General features: G+C 37.9%; 1 protein-coding gene across 3 annotated transcripts in view; it reads right to left on the minus strand.

Annotated features, from left to right (window-relative positions):
• Window positions 1–1,252: 1,252 nt before the first annotated feature.
• The window catches only part of mapk14a (mitogen-activated protein kinase 14a), a 28,183-nt gene continuing 8,429 nt past the window's right edge, over window positions 1,253–21,006 (minus strand). Inside the window, exons 2-12 of one of the 3 annotated variants that reach the window (XM_088331114.1) lie at window positions 18,834–18,963; window positions 17,166–17,224; window positions 15,176–15,287; window positions 15,064–15,093; window positions 13,163–13,210; window positions 12,946–13,060; window positions 12,812–12,883; window positions 7,803–7,882; window positions 4,549–4,627; window positions 4,018–4,191; window positions 1,253–2,117 (exon numbers count right to left, since the gene is read on the minus strand). In XM_088331114.1, coding sequence (XP_088187240.1) covers window positions 2,053–2,117; window positions 4,018–4,191; window positions 4,549–4,627; window positions 7,803–7,882; window positions 12,812–12,883; window positions 12,946–13,060; window positions 13,163–13,210; window positions 15,064–15,093; window positions 15,176–15,287; window positions 17,166–17,224; window positions 18,834–18,963 — 964 coding nt within the window. In that variant the 3' untranslated portion in view covers window positions 1,253–2,052. Of the gene's footprint in view, window positions 2,118–4,017; window positions 4,192–4,548; window positions 4,628–7,802; window positions 7,891–10,291; window positions 10,372–12,811; window positions 12,884–12,945; window positions 13,061–13,162; window positions 13,211–15,063; window positions 15,094–15,175; window positions 15,288–17,165; window positions 17,225–18,833; window positions 18,964–21,006 lie in introns of those variants that run through there. The other 2 variants (XM_088331113.1, XR_015849982.1) reach the window with 2 other exon arrangements.

Below are 21,006 nucleotides of genomic sequence, written 5' to 3' on the forward strand. Positions count from 1 at the left end.
TGACAGGGACCGGTTGAAGATGGTGGTGAAGACCCCAGCCAGCGGATCGAAACAGTCCCTGAGTACCCTCCCTGGTACTCCATCCGGGCCAGTTGCCTTCCTGGGGTTTATGGTTTTCAGCGCACGCCTAACTTCGTGCTCCTGAAATGTGAGGGAGTTGCTGCTGGTTGTTGGTGTGATGTGGCTGTTTGTGGCCTTCCAGCTTCAATGTTGGGAAGAGTAAGGTGATTAAGAGTTCACGTGATGGAGTGGGCATGGCGTTAGAAATAAGGTTGCATGGTCCGGGGCTGGAAAATGTTGAAACATTTAGGTACTTGGGTTGTGATGTGGCGGCAGTTGGTGGAATGGAGTGCGAAGTACTGCACAGGGTGAATCAAGGAAGCAAGGTTTTGGGTGCTCTGAGGAGAGTGATGAGCAACAAGAGAATGAGAGAGTATGGATGTTAAGAGGGGACTGTATGAGAGTGTGATTGTGCCGACTGTGTTGTATGGTGCAAAGACTTGGAGCCTGAACGCAGATTTGAGAGGTAAATTAAATGTTTTTGAGATTAAGTGTTTGAGGAGTATGTTAGGAGTGATAAGATTGGATAGATTGAGAAATGAAATTGTGAGAGACAGAACTGGAGTTGTAGTGGAACTGAGCAAGCGTGCGGATAAGAGAGTATTTGGTTGGTTTGGACACATGGAGAGGATGGATGAGGAGCGAATGTTGAAGAGCATCTACAGAGCAGAAGTCAATGGAAGGAGACCAAGAGGAAGGCCGCGATTGACGTGGATGGATGGTGTTATGAGTGCACTGCAGGAAAGAGGTCTAAATGTAGTGGAAGCTAGACCTCTTGTTGGTGATAGGAATGAGTGGAGAGGTGTTGTATAAGGATAGTGGCATGTTTAGACGTGTTCTAAGGGATGGGCAGGGCACCTGTGTGATAGGGCAGGGGTAAACCAATGAAAGCTGTCGGGCCTTGCTGTTGAACAGGAGTGTGTTGTGTCACCCTGACCAGAGTGACATGGCCGCTTTGTGTCCCGTTTCATCTGGACGAAAGCATGACCAACTTGGGTGCCAAGGTGCTTAACTTGTTTGGGCGTTTTGGTTGGTGATGGTCACATTTTTTTGTGTTTTTTGCCACTTTTTCCCTCTTTTGTTTTTGTGTATGTATTTGACTTGCTGTCGGTCAACCCTCTCGAGGGATATGACCAGGGCAGAAAGATAGTCTGGAAAAACCTGTCGCATATTACAAAGAAAATATTCAAAATCCGTTTTGAAAAGTTTTTTATTTTGCTTATCAAATGACGCAAGTCGTTACTCTCATGGACTAAAAATAGAAGGGAGTTCTAATTCATAAATACATCCTCCACAGAGTATAAATAAATCTGAAATAGCTCTTTTACACATTTAAGCAGTATCTTTCGCGGCAGCATGAAACATACAAAGCAGTGAAATACACATACAAAAGGTTTTTTAGAGAAAAGATGAACAGTGATGCACATTTCATTATAAATATGGCACATTTGACATACCTTTATGTGAAGCCCTTTTTGAAATAGACACAGAGTTGCAATATAATAGGCTCGTTTTTTCCACTTTAAATTTGCACGAACCGGCAACTTTTATGGTGATATACTGTAGACCCAGATGAATTTATAAATATGGCACATTTTACACACAGAATAGCAAAAGACATCTTACTCAATTGTAAAGTTCCACAAACTGCCAACATTTAGGGCTAATTAGAACCAGAAATTGTATATATTAAAAAAAAAAGAAAAATAAGCATTGGCCTAACATGCTAAGCCGTAAAAAAAAAAAAAGTCATTTTTTTACACTTGCAGGTACACAATATAGCACAGCTTTAAAGGTCCAGGTTTCTCAGCATCAAAGGGTCATATATTGAGTCAAACGTGATTTTACCAAAATAGAGATGTAGATATAACCCATTTCATCAGTAACCAGTTGCAATTTCAGAATTAGTGGTTTGATGTATTTGTGTAAGGCAGTTTGGTGCTTGTTGAGGAGTCAGATGGGCCAAGTGTCCTGGCGAAAAATCGGAACCGTTTACTCCATGTCGTCCTCATCGAAGATGGGAGGCTCGAAACTGCACACCTCCTCGTACGTCAACCCTGAAAATCACAAGTTAGAGTTTTCAAGACTATTAACTCATCAACGCCAGACGTTTCTCTCAAATGGGAAGAGCCGATACAAGCCAATTTTTGACTCAAATTTGCACGCATTTTTGAAGAACTACAGAAAAATGAATTCTGCAGCTAAATAAGCATAACACACATCAAAAGAAAGCCTGAACCTTCATTATTCATTCAAGAGAAAAGTACTTTCGAGCGTTTACCATTGCTTGATTAACAACAGTTGAACATTGCTTATTGAAGTTTCTTGAAAATATTCGTTTCCAAGAAAACTGAGAAAAACAGCTTTTTGTGAAGGGATGCATTTCAAGCTAAACTTACACTTCAGTGCTTTTTTTGTGATACCTTCAATATTTAAACAATGCTTTCTATTAAACTCAAGGTCACTTTGCTTACAAAATAACATTTTATTGCAAGAACACAATGTATGCACAAACGATGCATGAAATTTGCAAGAACCTTTCAGCACCTCGCGGTGAAGTGATAACACGATCTTGATCACCATGGCAATCACGTTCCTGCGGATGTGCACGAAACGTCATCCCTTTCTGCCCCGACGATGACGGAGAAACTTCGTCAGTTTTTAGAGGGAGAAAAAGGTGTGTTGGAGCGATAACTACTTATCAATTTCTTCACTTTTCTCACCACACTGCTTCACTATGCCATATGGGCCACCTTCACCTCTCTGGATAGAGGAACCAACACAAGGGAGTGAGGGTTCCCTGGATATGTGGACAAAGATCAGTCCTGTCATCTAATGGGCATTTTTTTAATACTGAAATCAATCATACTTACTGACGATCAGAGCCAAAGCCTTTACGTTTAAAAAAAAAACAAAACAAAACAAACATAGTTTCAGGTTTTAGCACTCATAGACAATGCTTCGAAAAAGTATTCATTGGTTATGGCACTAAATGAGTTAATTTGATAACATTACATTCAATGTTATTGTTATTACAAGCCACAGCTATGTTTTTTAAAGGGCATAAATGCTAACTGGACTTGGTGCTAAAGTGTTCTAGAAAGAGTCATATTCACCCATTTATTTGTATGTCAGTGGTCTAATTCAATACCAGATTATTCAACACAGTAATCCCTCACTATAATGCGGTTTATTTTTCATGGTTTCGCTATTTCACAAATTTGCATTGTGCATTCGGTTTTGCTTTCTGATGGGGTGAAACTCTACCTATTTAATATTTTTTTTGACGGTACAGCTTTTTGTAAAAAAATGGCAATGAAAAATAAATTTGTGTAAAAAAAAAAGAATTATTTAGTACTTTTATGTGTTGAATTGAGTCAGTATTAAAACGTGGTGGGAATCATTCACTCCATCTGTACCTCCAAATGAATTTCAGGATATTGTGGCCCAAAACATAAGCTCATTTGTCAGAAGCTCTGCAACCTTTTCAAGCTGAGAGCTACTTTTTGTTATTAATTAGGACAAAGAGCCACCAATTTATATATGCATTTTTAAATTTTTAAAATAACAACTTTGTTACTATGTTATTACAGGGTTAATTCTTGGAAATAGGGTTGAACACTCAGTCAGCCACTCAAATGATCATTTTACGAGAAAGCACTGGTGAGCTATTATCTAAACAGGTCTGGGGGCACCCCAACTGTCCTTACGGGGACCACATTGGAGACCCCTGCTTTAAAGAAACATGATAAAAGCAATTGTGACCTATTTAATGTTTATGTTATCTGCATCCTCTAAAATGTACTAGCATGTTCTACAAACCAGTGCAAATAAATAAATAAATAAATAAATAAATCCCCATGAAACAAATTATGTCAAAGGCCCAACAATGCAATGGGAAAAATGGAAAGTACCGCAACAAACATTTTATTCTGCGATAAAAGATTACAGACGTACGTTTCCATTCCTCGATCTCCAGTTCACGGCTTTCAAAGCTCTGGTCGTACGGCTCGGCCTCCGGCTCGTCGTCCGGGTCATGGTACTGAGTGAAGTAAGGGTGGGCCAAGGCCTCGGCTGCTGTTATCCGCTTGTCCGTATCCAAAACCAGCATTTTCTCCAGCAGATCAACAGCTTCATTACAAAAGCAAGAGAGGGTATACATTGATCACGCGTGAAATATTTAAGAAGGCCCTATTAGTCACATGATTTAACGTGTACACCAAATTTTATTTGTAGTCACAAAATATGCATGCACAAATAAAAAAGTTTAAGGTCTGATGCCTTGTGAACTTTATTCCAAAATCAATTAGGAAATTTTTAAAAGCAGATCCCCATATTGAATATAAAATAATCTATTACAAAAGACTTATTTTTTTTTAGGGGTAAGCCTTGTGATCAGCTTCTCCTTATAGTACGGAAAATACAGTAATTAGTTTTCCCTTTCATGCTATATTAGTGACCGTTTCTGAGTCAGCAGACAAAACTTACCTTGGGGATTGGCGCCAATAAAAACATCAGCAAAATTCCTCTTGGGCATGTGTGGCAAGGAGCTAATGTAGTTCCGGGCCTGGGAAGAATTGAAACTGCTCAGTCAAAATGTTTCACAAGCAGCTACATGTCACACACTTTTAATAGCATTTGTTAATGCTCTGCTGGAACTCGCAAACATCTAAAGGTAGGACTTTACAAGTTCAGTAAAGAGCACTGCTCAGGGACACCATTTCAGCAGTTTACTGGATAAAATATTATTTTTCAAAAAACAATAATAAGATAATCTTTATAACTACTTGTATGTTAAGAGAGCAGGAAAAATAAGACTGGATATTTATTTAATATGTATTTTTATTTTTTTCTAAGTAGGCTTTACAAAATAAAGCCATTTAGTGCTGCGGTGCACATACAACATCTCAGCTACTACTGTATGGGATCAGGACTCCAAACATCCCTTTGATAGATTCAACATGCATATTGATTCATTTATTTTAAGTTAAATATCTAAACAAATACATCATTCTTATGTTGTTGGTGTCATTTTTACTAAACACGGCCTTCAAAAAGTTGGAGAAAATAGTCGATAATTGATTTATTTTCCTTACATTTTCCAGGGGAGAAATGTGACTGAGATGAAATAGTTGTTATGCCACAGATTATTATTAGTTGAGTCACATTGTCTTTGAAAGCTGCAATCATTTTACCAAAGACAACTTTCACTCACCAGTCCAGCTGTGCTTAAGAAAGGAGTGTGAGAATGATAAGAAGGGTGCGCGCTTATTTTTGGCCTAATTTTCCTAACAATAATGTAGTCCATGAGACATTTTTGAACATATGGCTTTCTTGTTAATAATTGGTTAACTTGCATGTTTAGAATTAAAAAAATATGCATTGAAAATGGTCACAGAAGCTACTATACACAACAACCACATTTTTAAAAGCAGATGTTGGTGGTCACAGAAGGGGTTAAAAAAATAGCATGTGAGAGCAAGCCCCAAAGCCAAAGATTTGGTGAAATTAAGCCCAGCCCTGACAAAAAGGCAACCGTACAATTGGACAGCGATTAAAAGTTAGCGTAGTTGCTTCGTTTGCAATGCAATCAATGAGCTCAGCTATATCTACAAATGTGGTTGAAAGTTTACATACAGAAAAAGTGATCAATTCTTCTGGGTCGAAACTATATAGCGCTAATATTTAGTAACATGTCCCTTGGCCAATTTCACTTCAATTAGGCGCTTTTGGTTAACCTATAATAATAATAATAATAATAATAATTTCCTTGTATTGTCATTCTGTGTAACAATGTACACAGAACGAAATGTCGTTGCACCTGACCCGTTGTAGCGAGCCGATGCAGCCGCAGCCAACAGAGGGCGCCGCCGACCACTTTTTAAGTCTTAGGAATGACTCGGCCGGGGCGCGAACCCGAACCTCCCAGTCTCAAAGCGGGCGCCTTACCATAATAAAGTCATAAATGAACCAAACCTCATGAATGTTTTCGTGACAAAGAACTATCTGCTCCAATCACTCTATTAGAGAAAAATCTGAGTTGTAGAAATAACTGGAAACTCAAGAGAGCAATGACATTATGTTCATCACAAGTGTATGTTAACTTTTGACCACAACTGTAAACCATACAGTATGGAACAACTAGAAAGTAAAGTTTTTCATAAGCTTATGGTAATTGCACAAGTCCAATTTAAAATTGTTACAATGAGTGTTAGTGTTATTCAGTAAACAGTGTCTATTAGAAAACATCCAATTGTTTCAGGCTATCAATGCAATGGAGTTCTTGTAAGATGACATTTTTAACAGTTGGAATGTGTGCTTTGAGTAAAATAAGATTACGTTTGTAGAATATACAGTAAGAAAAATAAATGGATTTACATTTTTTGTCATTGAATGGAGATGGCAACAGAGTTCCCTGATCTTATCTAGTAGCTCAGAAGGTATAGCGGCTGTTTTGGGACCAAAGAGGTCGCAGGTTCGATTACCAACTCTTCTTTAAGTGTCCACTAATGCCCCAATAAGCAGATGGAGCCTTGCATGGGTGACTCCCCTTTTGGTGTATGAGTGGTTAAAGTGTGAAGTGCATTGTAAAGCGCTTCGGAGGTCCTCAATGACTGATTAAAGCACTATGTAAATACAGTCCATTTACCATTTATGTAGCAACTAACATGGGTCGGCTTTGAAAACAGTGGACCGTGATCAGCTTTTGATGTAATTTTCAGGGGACAGCAAGTACCAATACGGCCATTTCCTATAGTGGATAGAAACAGCCAGAGATTCCTTCTTCCGGCATATTATTCTACAAATACTGAATTTGTCAGAGTGTCATGTTTAGTCTCGTGTGGGGCCTTTAAGTATGTTATCATAGGAAAATTGTTTGAGTCAACTTCTCTTTTAAATGAGTTTAAAACTTTTAGTTCTGCCAAGATAAAATAGTTCCAAATGCTATACTTCGTATTGATCCTGAGACGTTTTAAATGGGTACGGAGAGTCCGAAAGATCCTATACAGACGCTCCCCTACTTACGACCATTCGACTTACGAAAAACGGTAGATACGAATAAAAAATTCAGGATGTCAAAAAATATCCGGACATTGCTGTAAGTTTTTGTATTGAGTTTGTATTGTGTGCACCATTTTCAGACATTGCTGTAGTGCTTCTTTCCGCCGCTACTGGCAACTGGCGCTGTGACAGGTCACCCAGCATCCACCCTGGAGAAGAAAGCCGCTTTCTCTCCCTAGTTCGTGTGTAAACATTCTATACTGTATCTCCAGCGTGCTAAGAACTTTGACATTTTTACTGTTCAATATCTTGTGCATACATTCAATATGGTTGGTTTAAAGTGTCAAGAAGAGGTGAGCCGTTTAATCTGAAATGAAAGTGGAATATGACAGCTTGATGCTGTTGTGACAATGGTTGGATCGCTTTTGTTCGGCCACTTTTTACCACGGAGGAGGATGTCGACCAACTCTTGAAGCACATCTTCCAAAAGTAAGCTTCACTTTATTTATCTTTATAGAGCATATCATTTTAAGAAATGTTTATTTTTTAGTATGATACAGGTTACTTATACAAGCCTTAAACTTACTTATATAAACCTTATACAAAATATAGCACTGAAGCAACTTACGAACAAATTCAACTTACTAACGATTGTCCGTTCGTAGATAGAGCAGCGTCTGTATAATAATTTGATCGCAAACCGTGCCCTCTTTTTGTGACCAATGGCTCCATGTGCTCACCTCGTGGCTGGGCATCCTGTTTATTAGTGACGCCGGTGGTGTTCCCGTCAACCGCATAATCTGCTGAAGCTGGTTTATGTCTATGAGGCTGGTGTCAAGGGGGGTGTAGCGACAGTGACAGAGGTGGTTAGGCCTGTACTCAATTTTGTGCCACTGAGAAAGTGTGCGCTTGGAAGCCAAAAAGGGAAGCAGGCGAAAGAAAAAAGACGAGAGATTCGGGTAAAAACAGCACCAGCATGCAATAATTGTACATGATGAGAGTTCTTCACTAATTCTGTACTTCCAAATAATTTCAGGATATTTTTTGGGTTGTGTTCCAAAATGTACGCTCAATTGTAAAATAAAATTAAACTGTTTTACTATTTGTGTCCTGGTTGCAAAATATTCCCACTATACAAGACGGATATTAGTTTTCCGATTTGAGAAAATAAATGACCTATCCGTGAGAACTTTTCACCTCCAAGAGGTTTGTGGACACCGTTAGTTTGTTTTAGCCAATACTCCAAACGTTAGTTTTTCGAATTGCTTTGACGACCATTTTAAGCAAAAAGATTCAATGTCTCATTACTTTCCTTTTCTGGGGGAAAATGGCAACATTTGTGGCTAATCCTTTCACAACATAAAGCATTGACCTTGGGGCAGCAAATACTACAAAACAATTTAGTTGAAGAGAACATACAGCCCGTTATATGAAGCAAGTTCTGTAAAAACAAAAATTAAAGTAGAGGTCGGTGATATTTATTGAAGTAAAAATATATTGTACTACCAAAAATGTTGGGAACATTTTTTGTAAAAAAAATTATTAATGGCAAAAAAATTGAAAATAATTTGAGTTGATAATTACAAAAACAAAGACTTTTTTTTTTACAGAATTAAGATTTAAGAATTGTTTTTGTTCAAATAGAAAAATATATTTTTTCGGACTAACACAAGCATTTTTTATTTTTAAAATTGATATATGGATTTGTTTAATGTGAAAAATAATACTTAACAAAATTATTTGCCAAGTTCATTATGTAAAATATTTGTTTCCGTAATTATAGTACATAAGCTATCAAGATTATACGAAGATCATGTAATTTTACTCATTGTAGGTACAGTAGACCCTGGGATACGACAATCTGTTCTGAGGTGGGAATCGCAAAGATAGAAACCTATGGTAATTAGCAAATGCTTTACAACCTCTGGCACCCCAGATAAAAAAATTCAAATAACAAAATATAAGTACTACTTATGTGTAATAGACGTACATGATTCAATGACATTATGTATTAAATATACATTCATCCATCCGTTTCCTGACCGCAAAGAAAAAACGTATTTACCTTAGTTGTGACATCGAGCTGGTCAGGTGGAATAGCGAGCGGATGCAGAGGGGGCAGGGGAGGAGGCGGCAGGCAGCAAAAAAATAAACCTGATTTTAAAACTTCCACTTGTGAGGATTGTCATGCTCTTAGAAGACTCTCTTCCTTTAATCGTACTCTAATTTTTAATAGTCCTGATCGTCAATTGGTTACGGCCATGCAACTCAGCGAGGGTAGTGATTTGTGTGCCTTCTTCGTACTTTTTGATAATCGCAAGCTTTGCTTCCATGAGTATTATGTTTTTGCTCTTCCTTTAGTAACACGGTAAGCCTTGGGACACATAAAAACAGAACAAAAAAAATAAAGTATTTTCCAAGCACACAAGATTCTGAACTGAATAAAGAGAAGAGCATTGTGGAAGGAAGTTCAGCCAATAGCATTTCAGCATTGTTTTTTTTAGGATGCCCTGACGCAAACCAAAAGCAGAACAGCCTTTATAGGATCAATAACGGACAGGAATTTTAGAGAAGTCACTCTTCATACGAACAGACAACGCAAAGGTTGAATTTAATCCCATTTAGGGTACACAAAATAAATGATTGTTGATGCCGTATAGTGGAGAATATGCCATAAGAGGGGATGAAATCATCCCACACGATAGAGTAAAAGCATTATAAGTCAGGGAGGTTGTATCCAGGGGTCTACTGTATGACCATTTCAAAATTTAGTTTAATTTGAAGTAAATAAGAAAAATAATACCTGTACTTAATTTCATTTAAACAATACTACTGTCTTTAGTATTGTAGACAAACTGTTAAAAAAACAGTAGAAATAATTAAAAGCAAAATGATCCCTCTAATGGATTGTTTTTTTTTAACAATCATTAAATTATTTGGATCAGTCTCCACATGAAACATCTGATTTTGTAATAACAATAGTTGACTTATACAACTGGATCGTACGCGGTGTAAACCCACCCAATTAGGAGAAGTCTCAAATTCCCATAAGAGTACACTTTATCATCACTGTACATGCAAAAGCATTTGCTTTTGGAGAGGAAAGTAAGCAATTTGCAACAAAGCCTCTTGTAGTTTGATGAAGCAAGACAACACATGCAGTGAGTGAGGAAGCACGCATGGGAAAGCAACGCCGGGCGAAAGCCTCGGCAGGTTGTCGGAAACTCACAGACTCCGAAGAAATTTTCACCAAGAGCTCAGGCCCCGGCGTTCCCACCAGCAGCATGATTAGCTTCAACTGATCAATATCTAACGGCACTTTGTTAAAGGAAGACGAAGAGACAAAGCATACAGCGGCACGACGACGCCAGCCCGCGAATCTTCGGAGACTTGCCATGTCCCCCACCATGACGATTCTCTGCAACCGTGTCAAAAGAAAGACGAGGCGGGTACAACCGGAGGCCTTAGGAGAGAAAGCCAAAAGAGGAAAAGGAGGAGGGAATGTGTTTGAATTTGGAGGAAGCAGATAAGTTGAGCGCATAGGACTAGGTGCCAAAAAAAAGTGCAAAAAATAAGCAATGATTAATGACTTGAGCAGGAAGACGAGAAAAGGTGGAGGAGAGGGTTGAGAATACAGAAGGATGGGTGGGAGATGGACAAATGAGGATTAAAGAGGAAAAAGACAAAGTGAAGGAAAAAACCCACATAGAGAAGAAACAGCATGTGAAAATGGAAGATGTATTTAAGGAGACAGAAGATGACATGGAAGGAAAAAGTGAAAGAACACGATGAAAAAAAAGGAGCATGGAAGAACAGAACAGAAAGGAAAAAAGTCAGTGTTTCTCCCAATGCTTTATAAGACTGGCCAGCCACCCGTTTTGGTTGCTTTCCCACCAGACTGAATGAGAATAACAGCCTACTAAGTCCTACCCGAGCGACAAATCATTTTGGGCTCATGTCAGCAATAACCTGCCCACCAATCACACTCTGCCCATGTTGCAAGTCTTTGAGAGGGGAACCATCATGTGTGGCAGAAAAGGAGGGAGAAAAACGATCAAAGAGGAGGAAGTCCTGTTGCATCGTTGAAGACATTCAAATGAAATGCTTCAAGAGAAATAGAAGGCAATGGAGAAGAGAAATAATCAGGAGAGTAGGAGGAGGCCCTGTTTCATCCTTCAAGCCGGCAGCGTGAAAGTCGTCTGAAAGGAGAAATCCTACGCAAAAGCAACAGAGCAGTCATTCTACGCAAGAACTTTGAGCAGTCATTCTTTTCTGGTGGGCTACCACTTTTCTGAGGGGTTGCTGCTAAACCAGAAAAAAAAATCGAAAATGAAAACAAAGAACCATCATGTTTTAACATTGTTTTTAAATGGTGTGTTTCCCATTTTAAGATAAATTACAGTTTTACCTTCTAGTTTTTTACGCAATGAATAGATCATGTATATCTCTGTATAACCAGAGTATTTAAAGATATGTAAACAAAATTGTAGGAGTTTAATAATGATCTCACTAATGATGAACAATAGATGGAACAAGCTTTGACCTATTTTTGCACATGCTTTGCCCAACTATTGGGTACCTACAGTAGTTAATTACATCAACATTGTTTGCCAACATGAACCTGGTGTATACTTCTATTTAATCTTTTTTCTGAACATGTGTTGAGGTTTACTTGTACTTTGAACACTGTAATCTTATTCATTTTGCTCATTATTTATTCTTCAATGATGGAATGGCTTTTCTCCTTAAACGTGTTCAAAATGAAACTAATTCATTAGTTCATGATATTTTTATTCAATAATTACTCAAACCTGAATAATCTCATGCAAAAAGTGAAACTTGTTAATTATGGAAATTATAATAATAAATGGAATCTATCATATTAAGACAAGAATCCTTTATATGGACATTTTCTTTAAGGGACACTATTATTTGATGTGGCTGTGTTGTGGAGTCTAACTGAAAACAAGTGCTATGAAGCACAAGTAAGAAAACAAAATACAGACATTCAAAGTGACCAAACCACACTATATTTCTTTCTATTTTTTTTGTTGCCCTGCCTTTCGCAAGGTTAGTTTTCATACAAATATCAGACAATAATGTCAGCTCCATCTTGGTGAGCCTCATGTAATGTAAATGAATATATACACATTTATATGGGAAGCACAAAATACAAAATATCCCTTTCGGTAAAAAAAAAAAAAAATTATTACATAAAATAAGAGTTATTTTTCTGGTGTGGCAGCAATGCCTTTGCTAAACATTCAAAGTTAGTCTATCTATCTATCTATCTATCTATCTACCCTGATCATATCCCTCGAGAGGAGTGACTAACAGCAAGACAAACACACAGTTAGTCTATTTTGACAAAAAGATAAAATAAAGCTGTTAATTTTTTTTAAAAACTAAAACAAAGACAGGGCATCATCTCCCCAATGAGTAGACACATTTACAAAGGGGATTACTGCTATTAAGATAATTTTGAAACTTTTCAAAACCTAATTTGCCTGCGAACAGCATTAGAACAAACTGCCAGTCGAACATCTGTCCACCATTTGCCATGAAGCAAAACACGCAAGTGAAACCAAGTGAAAAGCGTGTAAATGAAACAAAGTGAGGAATAGGGTGACAGCGTTTTTGTCAACATCCCAGGCTGCCTTCAATGGACAAAAAAAAAAGCCTCAAACAACAAACCCTGGAATCCAAAAAGGTTCGCAAACTCGGGAACAATTGGCCACATGAAGGATACGGTCCGTTCCCGGGAACAAAGTTCTTCCTGTGAGGAGTTCCGCCATGATGCAGCCCACCGACCAAATGTCCACTGCGGACAAGCAGAGAAGCCTCAGCGCTAATTCCGAATTGAACATTTTGAGTCGGGTTTACCTGTCATGTTGTAATGCATCCAGTTCAACATAATCTCAGGAGCACGGTACCAGCGGGTGGCCACGTAGCCCGTCATCTCGTCGTTGGTGTGCCGCGCCAAACCGAAGTCCAAAATCTGCCGGGGATAAAAAAAATAATAATAAATACTGCTCTGTTTGCTCAACACACACAGAAAGGTCCTTAGCTCCATGCAGATGATTGCAGCTGGGCAGCATACCTTCAACTCACAATCCTCGTTTACTGCAAGGTTGCTAGGCTTCAGATCCTGACACAGAAACAAAACATCATTTTATACTATCTGTGTGAGGCCACAACTTATCTTCTTAGAATGGAAACAATTATATGACATGTTTGGCTCAATTTTTGGGTCGCACTTTTTGTAGTTCATAGCTCATTCTTGCTGATGAAATGAAATGATCTGCATTTATATAGCACTTTTCAAGTCAATGACTTCCCAAAGCGCTTCACAATGTGCTCCACATTTCCCAATAGCGGCCTTGCAGCCATGTAAGGCGCTAACCTGCTTATTGGGGGTATTAAGGGTTCAGTGTCTTACCCAAGGACACTTTGACATGTAACACGGATGAGCCTGGATTCGAACTGGGATCCCTTGATCCCAAGACGAGCGCGCTACCTCCTGAGCTATTGCCGCCCAAATACGGATTCGGATGCAAATACGATAAATTTAGTTTGGTTTTCTACAATGTAACACATTTTGACTTGATGTATTTTCATTAAGAGTTTAAAACAATGTTTTAAAATAAATATTAAAAAAATCAGTCTGTATCGAAAAGATTTTCGACCTGTTCAAAACCTAATATCTGTTCACAAAACAATGAATTAAAGGTCTGCTTTGCCCTTAGAGACTATTTGTGATTAAGGGCTATACAAATAAAAATGACTTGACTTGACTTTCCATTATATTCATGAGAAAATGCCATTTTAAAGACCTAATTCTGTGGGCGATTTAGCTACTTTCTTGAGTTCAAAGCTATTTCAAATATTTCAGATATACAAATTCATCCTAAACATAGAATTGTAATTACAAAACTAGTCTTTCAGATTTAAATTCCCCCTATATTCTAGTCCAGAGCCTTCGCTCTGAAAATGCTGGTCTACTAGTAATCCCATGAGCCAAGAAGAGATCCGCAGGTTAAAGAGCGTTCTACATTCGGGCCCCGGTGCTGTGTCATACTCTTCCCCCTGAGATATGATCTGCAACCTCAGTTTAAATCAAGGCTTCAAACACACTAATATTCCATAGTTTATGAATAACTTACATTTTATGTTGGCAATAGCTGTGTATTATTTGTTATTGCAACATCCATTGCAGCCTGGTCATCCTTGGAAGGGGGATTACCTCATGTGCAGTCCCTTCTCAAGGTTTCTTCATTTTCCTCATGTTGAGATTTTTGAGTTTTTTTCTTGCCCTCATGGAGGTTTTAGATCAGGAGATTGTGTAATAATAGTCTGTGGTTTGCAATAATCTGTGGTCTATGGAGCCCTTTGAGACTCTTTGTGATTAAGGGCAATACAAATAAAAATGACTCAACATGACTTGACTAGACACAACAAATCCATAATTCATAACTTATAAGTTATCATGTCCTTCGAATTAAAAGATGGATTTTACCAAACGATATTTTTATTAATCAATGTTGACTCGATTGAAATAATAAATCCTTCAAACATGTTTTAAAGACAAACAAACTTACAAATCAAAATCAAATTGATCAAGGAAATTAGTATTGATGACCAATTTGCATGGTCTTCTTCCTGATGTCTCATTTTATGTTCAAATTGTTGAACATTTGTAATTGACGATTGGCATGATATGAATGCTTGTGATGAATAAAGGTTTTGACTAAAGAAATTTTGTACAATGTAGTTGTTTTCAACTGAAATATTAAATGTACAACTAATATTTCTTAATGAGTCACGGTTCAAAGTTTACAGATTAAAGATAGCTACAAAGAATAATGGATGGATTTAACCAAAATATTATTTTTCTGTTCCATCTGAGAGTATCACATGATTTCCCTTACTATTTAGAAAACAGCAAGGAGAGAATGACTTGAACTGAACTAGAAACAAAGGATGCAACGGGGTTCCACTTACTCTGTGAATGATGTCTGCAGAGTGGATGTACTGAAAAGACACAACAACAAAAGATCTTCAAGAATACAGTGCTTTTTTTAAACCACCGTATCAAATTTCAAAGAAAATGCACCTTTAATCCTCTGAGGATCTGGTATATGAGGAACTGCACATGGTCGTCAGTCAGCTTTTGGCATTTCACTATGTTGTTGAGGTCCGCTCCCATTAGGTGAGTTACAAGGTACCTGTCATGTATAAAGCAATCATTTTAAGTGGGCCTAATGGGCCAAACATAAATTGACACTGCATTGCAGGACTTAAAATCGCATATGAATGTTACATTACATAAAATAATTTTTGTACATCAGATACACACAATATTGTATTATTTACAGCCAATTTCATTCGATTAATTGTTTACTGTGACCAACCATTGTCAAATAGCTTTGGACGGGATCGCCATAGCTTCAAGATTGAAAATAAAGATACTCAGCTTGTCGTGTTAAAAATAATTAAAAGAAATGGCGACAAATTGGAAATGAGACATGTTCATTTAAAATCACACCAAATAATTTTCAACATGTTTTAAACAAATATTTGTCATTGTATTTATCTAGTCGGTGTTGCTTTTATTACGTATTCATATTAAAAGCTTTTTTTTTCTCTGTCATGTGTTTGTGCTTTGCGCTTGAGTTTGTTATATACGGAGGTCTGCTGGAAAAACAGCATTCAGTGAATCAATATCCAAACAATGGATGTATGGCACAATAGGGCAGTGATTTTCAACAAGTGTGCCATGAGAGATCGTGAGGTGTGCCGTGAGAAATTATCCAATGTCACTTTTTAAAATTTTATAAAACATTTATGAATCATTCTCTGCAAATATTATGTGATTGTCAGGTGTCTGCACTGTAAAAACAGGGGGTATTATAAAATATATGGTAATTAAACATACTGTTCAGTGTCTTTTTACAACATTTTTGGTTAGTAGTGGGCCGCAAAATTTTTCCAATGTAATAAAACGTGCCCTGGCTCAAAAAAGGTTGAAAAACACTGCAATAGGGGAACAAAAACGATGCAAATATGTTACATTACGGGTACGTAGTCTAAGGAACACGGCATGGACTCAACACAGTAAAATGAAAATAGTGCTTCACTTGAGTTCACATTAGGGAGCCACATTACTAGTGAGATGTTCCTTGGTTCAAAGCCCTGAAGCTTGTGACAAGTATTCTAGATGATTGATTCATGAACCCCAAGTCGAGGTGTGTGTGTTGATGACGTAAGCGGTGGTGACGTTTGAAGCCCCGCAAAGAAAGTGTACGACGTGAGTTGATTCAGAAAATGATTTGCTAGGCTTGAGTGTAGTTCAAAACAAATGCGGCAAAGTAACGCTATGATTCCCCTTGACTTCGCCGGAGGCTAAAAACATCTCACATTGAATGAGTTAAATGAAAATAAATAAGCACTTTATTTCACCTCCTAATTTTACATTTTAATAAGCACCAACATAGAAAAAGTGACAGAACAATTCATGTTAAAACACTAAAAAAAAAAATATATATATATATTTATATTACATTTATATACTGTATATATAATATTTGATTCAGAGAATGATTTAAAGCCCAGCACGTTATACATTATTCTATCAACACTATAGCTTAATCGAGTAAGTGACTCATCTTGAAGCCCCTATCTGCGTAAAACATTTCCCTGCAGGGCTTTAAAGCTTTATGGGGCTTCATTTTGCCATCGCTGCGCATTACAGAATTGGGACTCATACAAAAGACATTTTCTTCTCCTATTGAAAGCTTCTAATAGCTGAAATTGAATAAAGCCTCCCTAAAGCAACCTCAATTGATAGGCTATTTTTAGACGCGTTGAATGAAAGTACCTCATTATACTGCTGGTGCATGCCCATTCAACTTTTTCAAGTATCAGTATAATGCTTTATTAACTGCATACTCATTTATATGAACAAGTGTGTGTTTTAAATGTTAGATAATTACTACTTCTGGAACTGTCACATTATAAAATAGCCCAAAATAATTATTTACATGTACCATTAAGGTACCAGCAGTCAGAGTTGCAAAATATGTTACATTAAACATTTTACTTACACATCTGAAAACTCCTTCAGAGAGGTAGCAGGACTGAAAACATCCAAAAGGCCTATTACCTGCAATCACATCAATACAGTTGAGTAAGCATGACTGTAGGAGGGTTGGAGGGGATGCTGCCCTGTTGGGTCCAACACTCTTTTTGATTATGGTGTTTTTTTGCATGTTCAGCTTTACAGCCGCAACAGCACCCACCATGATTCGGGAGAATAATCCCCTTTACGATTATTCAAATGATAGATATAAATACTGGTGTTTGTGGCAAACAATCTGCCTTTGCCAATTTAATTCTCATTCCTCCTTTAGTTTTCTTCGGAAGATGGACACTGTCCTCGGTAAAACTACATCTGGTGAAGGAAAATGAGCAGGCAAATTAGGTGAAGACCACGCGCTTGTCAGACCCACCACCTCAGATACGCCCCACCTCTTATTTTTTTGCGCCTTCCGTTTTTAGAATGCCGAGTTGATGAGGGTGAAGTAAGGTATCACACTTCTACATCTATAATTCACCCCTGTGAGTTTCCTGTCTGCTTGAATCAGCTAGGAGTCAAAGATGCGCATGGTCGGAGTATTATGAAGAGATATACTGAAGACCACAAATACACGCACACACGACACGCATTGAAAAAAAGAAAAAAGCAATAATGCCAAAATGTAGAATCTCAGATCAGAAAGACTGAGCTCAGATAACAAAAATACATATCTTGAAAAATAATAATAGTAAGCATGATTGTATGCATCTGGGCCCTCTCGCACATACTGAGCACTGCTAAAATCCGATACACAATGGGACAGCACTATTAGGGATAATGCATCTATGAGCAACAAATGCACAAATACATGCTTGGTGTGTTTAAGCAGGCCAATTTATTATTATTTATTGATCTGTTCTAAAGAGAAAAATTGCTAAATAAGCAAATCTGACTCAGATTCGTTACATGCCATGGCCATCATAAGGCGCAAAGTTATTTTTTTCAAAATTGATCGCAATTGCTTTAGTGAAAACCAACCCAATTGGCAGCATTAGCATTTAGCAATCTAATCTATTCCAACATTAAATATTTATTCATCTCTCTAAATTCCTAAATCTTTATATCTTAATGTGTCTGTAGTGAGTCGGGCCAGCCGTCACAACTTGGTAGAGGTAAGATCTTAAGCCCTAGCCCAAAACTGACGTGAATTTTGGGTGGGGCCTAAAATATCAATCATAAGTTAAGGTCCAGGTCGGACTTTCAGGCAGTCCGACCCCCTGCTCTGGAACTCATACCCACCTGACCTCTGAAATTACGCCACCCTGTCCATCATCAAATTCCGACTCAAAACTAACACCTTCAGACTTGCCTTTCCAAAATAAACTGCCTCATATGCCCCACCCATCCAACCATGCATGCACACTCAATAACTGTACTTTGTTTTTAATTGCTTTGTTTTTGTTTTTTTAGTTTTATTATTGTTTTGTATTCTGTGTACATTGACCTTGGGTGTCCTGAAGGACGCTTTAAATAAAATGTATGATATTAATTGAGAAGCATTGAAATTATTTATCTGGTAAAATTGTTTTACAAACATTAATATTTCTACATAAATTAATTATTTGAAGACACTGACACAGTAAAAACATCAATCAACCCCAAAACACACAAGTAAGGAAAGAAAGAGTGGACCCACGTTTTCATGCTTCATGTGCTTCAACAAACGCAGCTCTCTGTAGGTGCGCTTGGCGTGGATAATGGACTGAAAGGGTCTCGAGAGTTTCTTCACCGCCAATTTCAAACCACTCTTCACGTCGTAAGCAGAGCTGGAAAACAAACATTTGCAGAATGCCCTAAGAAATGATTTGCAGAGGGGGCATCGCCGGCTAAAAAGCCCAACTAAGCAGAACAAGAGCACAGACGGCTGTCTCCACACTAAAAAAACAGCAGGATTAGTCTAAAGCACATCACTCATGATTTATGACAGAGATTAGTAGATGCAATCATAATCAAGTTTTCTTTTACTGTAGAAAAAAACAATCTCTGTTGATTGTTGTGGTCGAGACAGAAACGCACCTCATTACTTATAAAAAGAAGAGAAAAAAATAAATTAAAAAAGAAAAGTAAATAAGAGAAACAAGACAGAAAAGAAAAAAATATCCTTAAAAAGAAAAGAGTAATAGTAAAGAAATAAATAAAAGTAGAACTCAAGGAAAAAAGGAAAATTAAAATGAAAAAAATGGTCTAGGTTAGCCCCTATAGTAGTCGGCGAGCTGGCCAACCTGCCGTGCTAATTGATGTTTCTCCTGGATGGGTTTGTGTTTGTTGCTCGCGGTTATTCTGGCTGCTTACCGCATGATTTTAGTCAGCTAGCACTCTACTGGGTATTTGTATATTGTATTCTTTTGGCTTTATTATTGTACTGTTCTCAGCTCAGGGATGCTGCTGGAAATGTGAATTTCCCTTAGGGGATGAATAAAGTATCTATCTATCTATCTATCTATCTATCTATCTATCCTGTTTGTGTTATTTTTGCCAGTTTGCCCCAATTCGGGTGCTCGCCATTTGTTGTACCATTCCTGTACACATCTAGACACAACGCTTAAGGCATTCTCCACCAAAACTATCAAAACTTGGCTTAAAACACTCAAAACCTTTTCGACTTGTTAACATGTAAACTAATAAGGTGGCTTGCTAGGGTGCTGGTATGCTCCAAATAACGTCAGAGCTCAGTCAGTCAAAGACTGTCTTTAAAAGGCATTATCTTGGAAATAATTGGAATATACCTATATGTATATCAGGCAAAAAACATTTACGCTATCACAATGTCTGTGTGAATGGCTAAGTGTAAAGCACATTGTAAAGCGCTTTGGGAGGTCTTCATTAACTTGAAAAGGGCTATATAAATGCAGACCATTTACCATTTAAACCTGACAGTGCAAAAGTAATTTGAACATCCGGCATAGTCATTATACCTGTACCTTTTTTTGGTGGTGTTTCCGTTTCCTCCCCTTGCTTAAATGGATTTTCCCTAACACATTCCAAAAAACATGTCGCCCTTTTCAAACTCCGCCGACTACATGTGAAAGAGTTGCATGGCCATGAAATTAACAGCAGCAAACGTGACCATATTTGGAAGTGCTGACATATCCATTTTACAGGAAGTAAAAACAACCTTTTTCTCACTGGTTAAACCGCACATCAACAATATGTCTTTTATCATTGCAACAAAAAATGACCACTATTTCTCGGTTTGTGAATTGAGATAAAAAGATGCACAAGTGTAAAAAAGGTTTCAGCTTAAATTTGCATATGTATGGATTGCAAAATGCATTTTTCAGAAGTCAACGCTAGCCTGTTCCGTGATGTACAACAATGCTTCATTCCTTGCTCCCCAATCCGTACACAATGGGATGGAAATGGGCCCGGTTCACTCTGCTAAATGCAGTGTGAAAAGGGAATTTGGGTAATCAAAGGCCGAGTCCCATTCTTCGCACTTTCACTCGCTATGTGCCCTAGTCACTCGGTTTGCGCGTTCACGTGAAAATGGAGTGTGTCCCGATACTCTCAAGTCCGAGGCAGAAGTGACCTCAAACCATGTCGTAACCACTTCAAGACCGAGGGGGCTCCCTACCTCACTTGGCGGCGAAGTGACTACCCAGAAGGCTTTGCGAATTCTCAATATCAACAAACATGCCCGGAAAGGAACCGCACAAATGTAAGTAGTTTTCCACAACCACGCATGTATTTGCAACAAAATGTATTGAGATATCTTAGTTGGACGTAAATGCAATAGAAAATCGTATTTTCGCGTTAAAACATGAACATTGCAAAATCGCTACTTTACGAAGTGCACAAATCTACCAAGG

This window comes from Urocampus carinirostris, chromosome 3 (genome assembly GCF_059441175.1).
Source record: "Urocampus carinirostris isolate Australia breed hairy pipefish chromosome 3, RoL_Ucar_1.0, whole genome shotgun sequence".
Lineage (NCBI taxonomy): Eukaryota > Metazoa > Chordata > Actinopteri > Syngnathiformes > Syngnathidae > Urocampus > Urocampus carinirostris.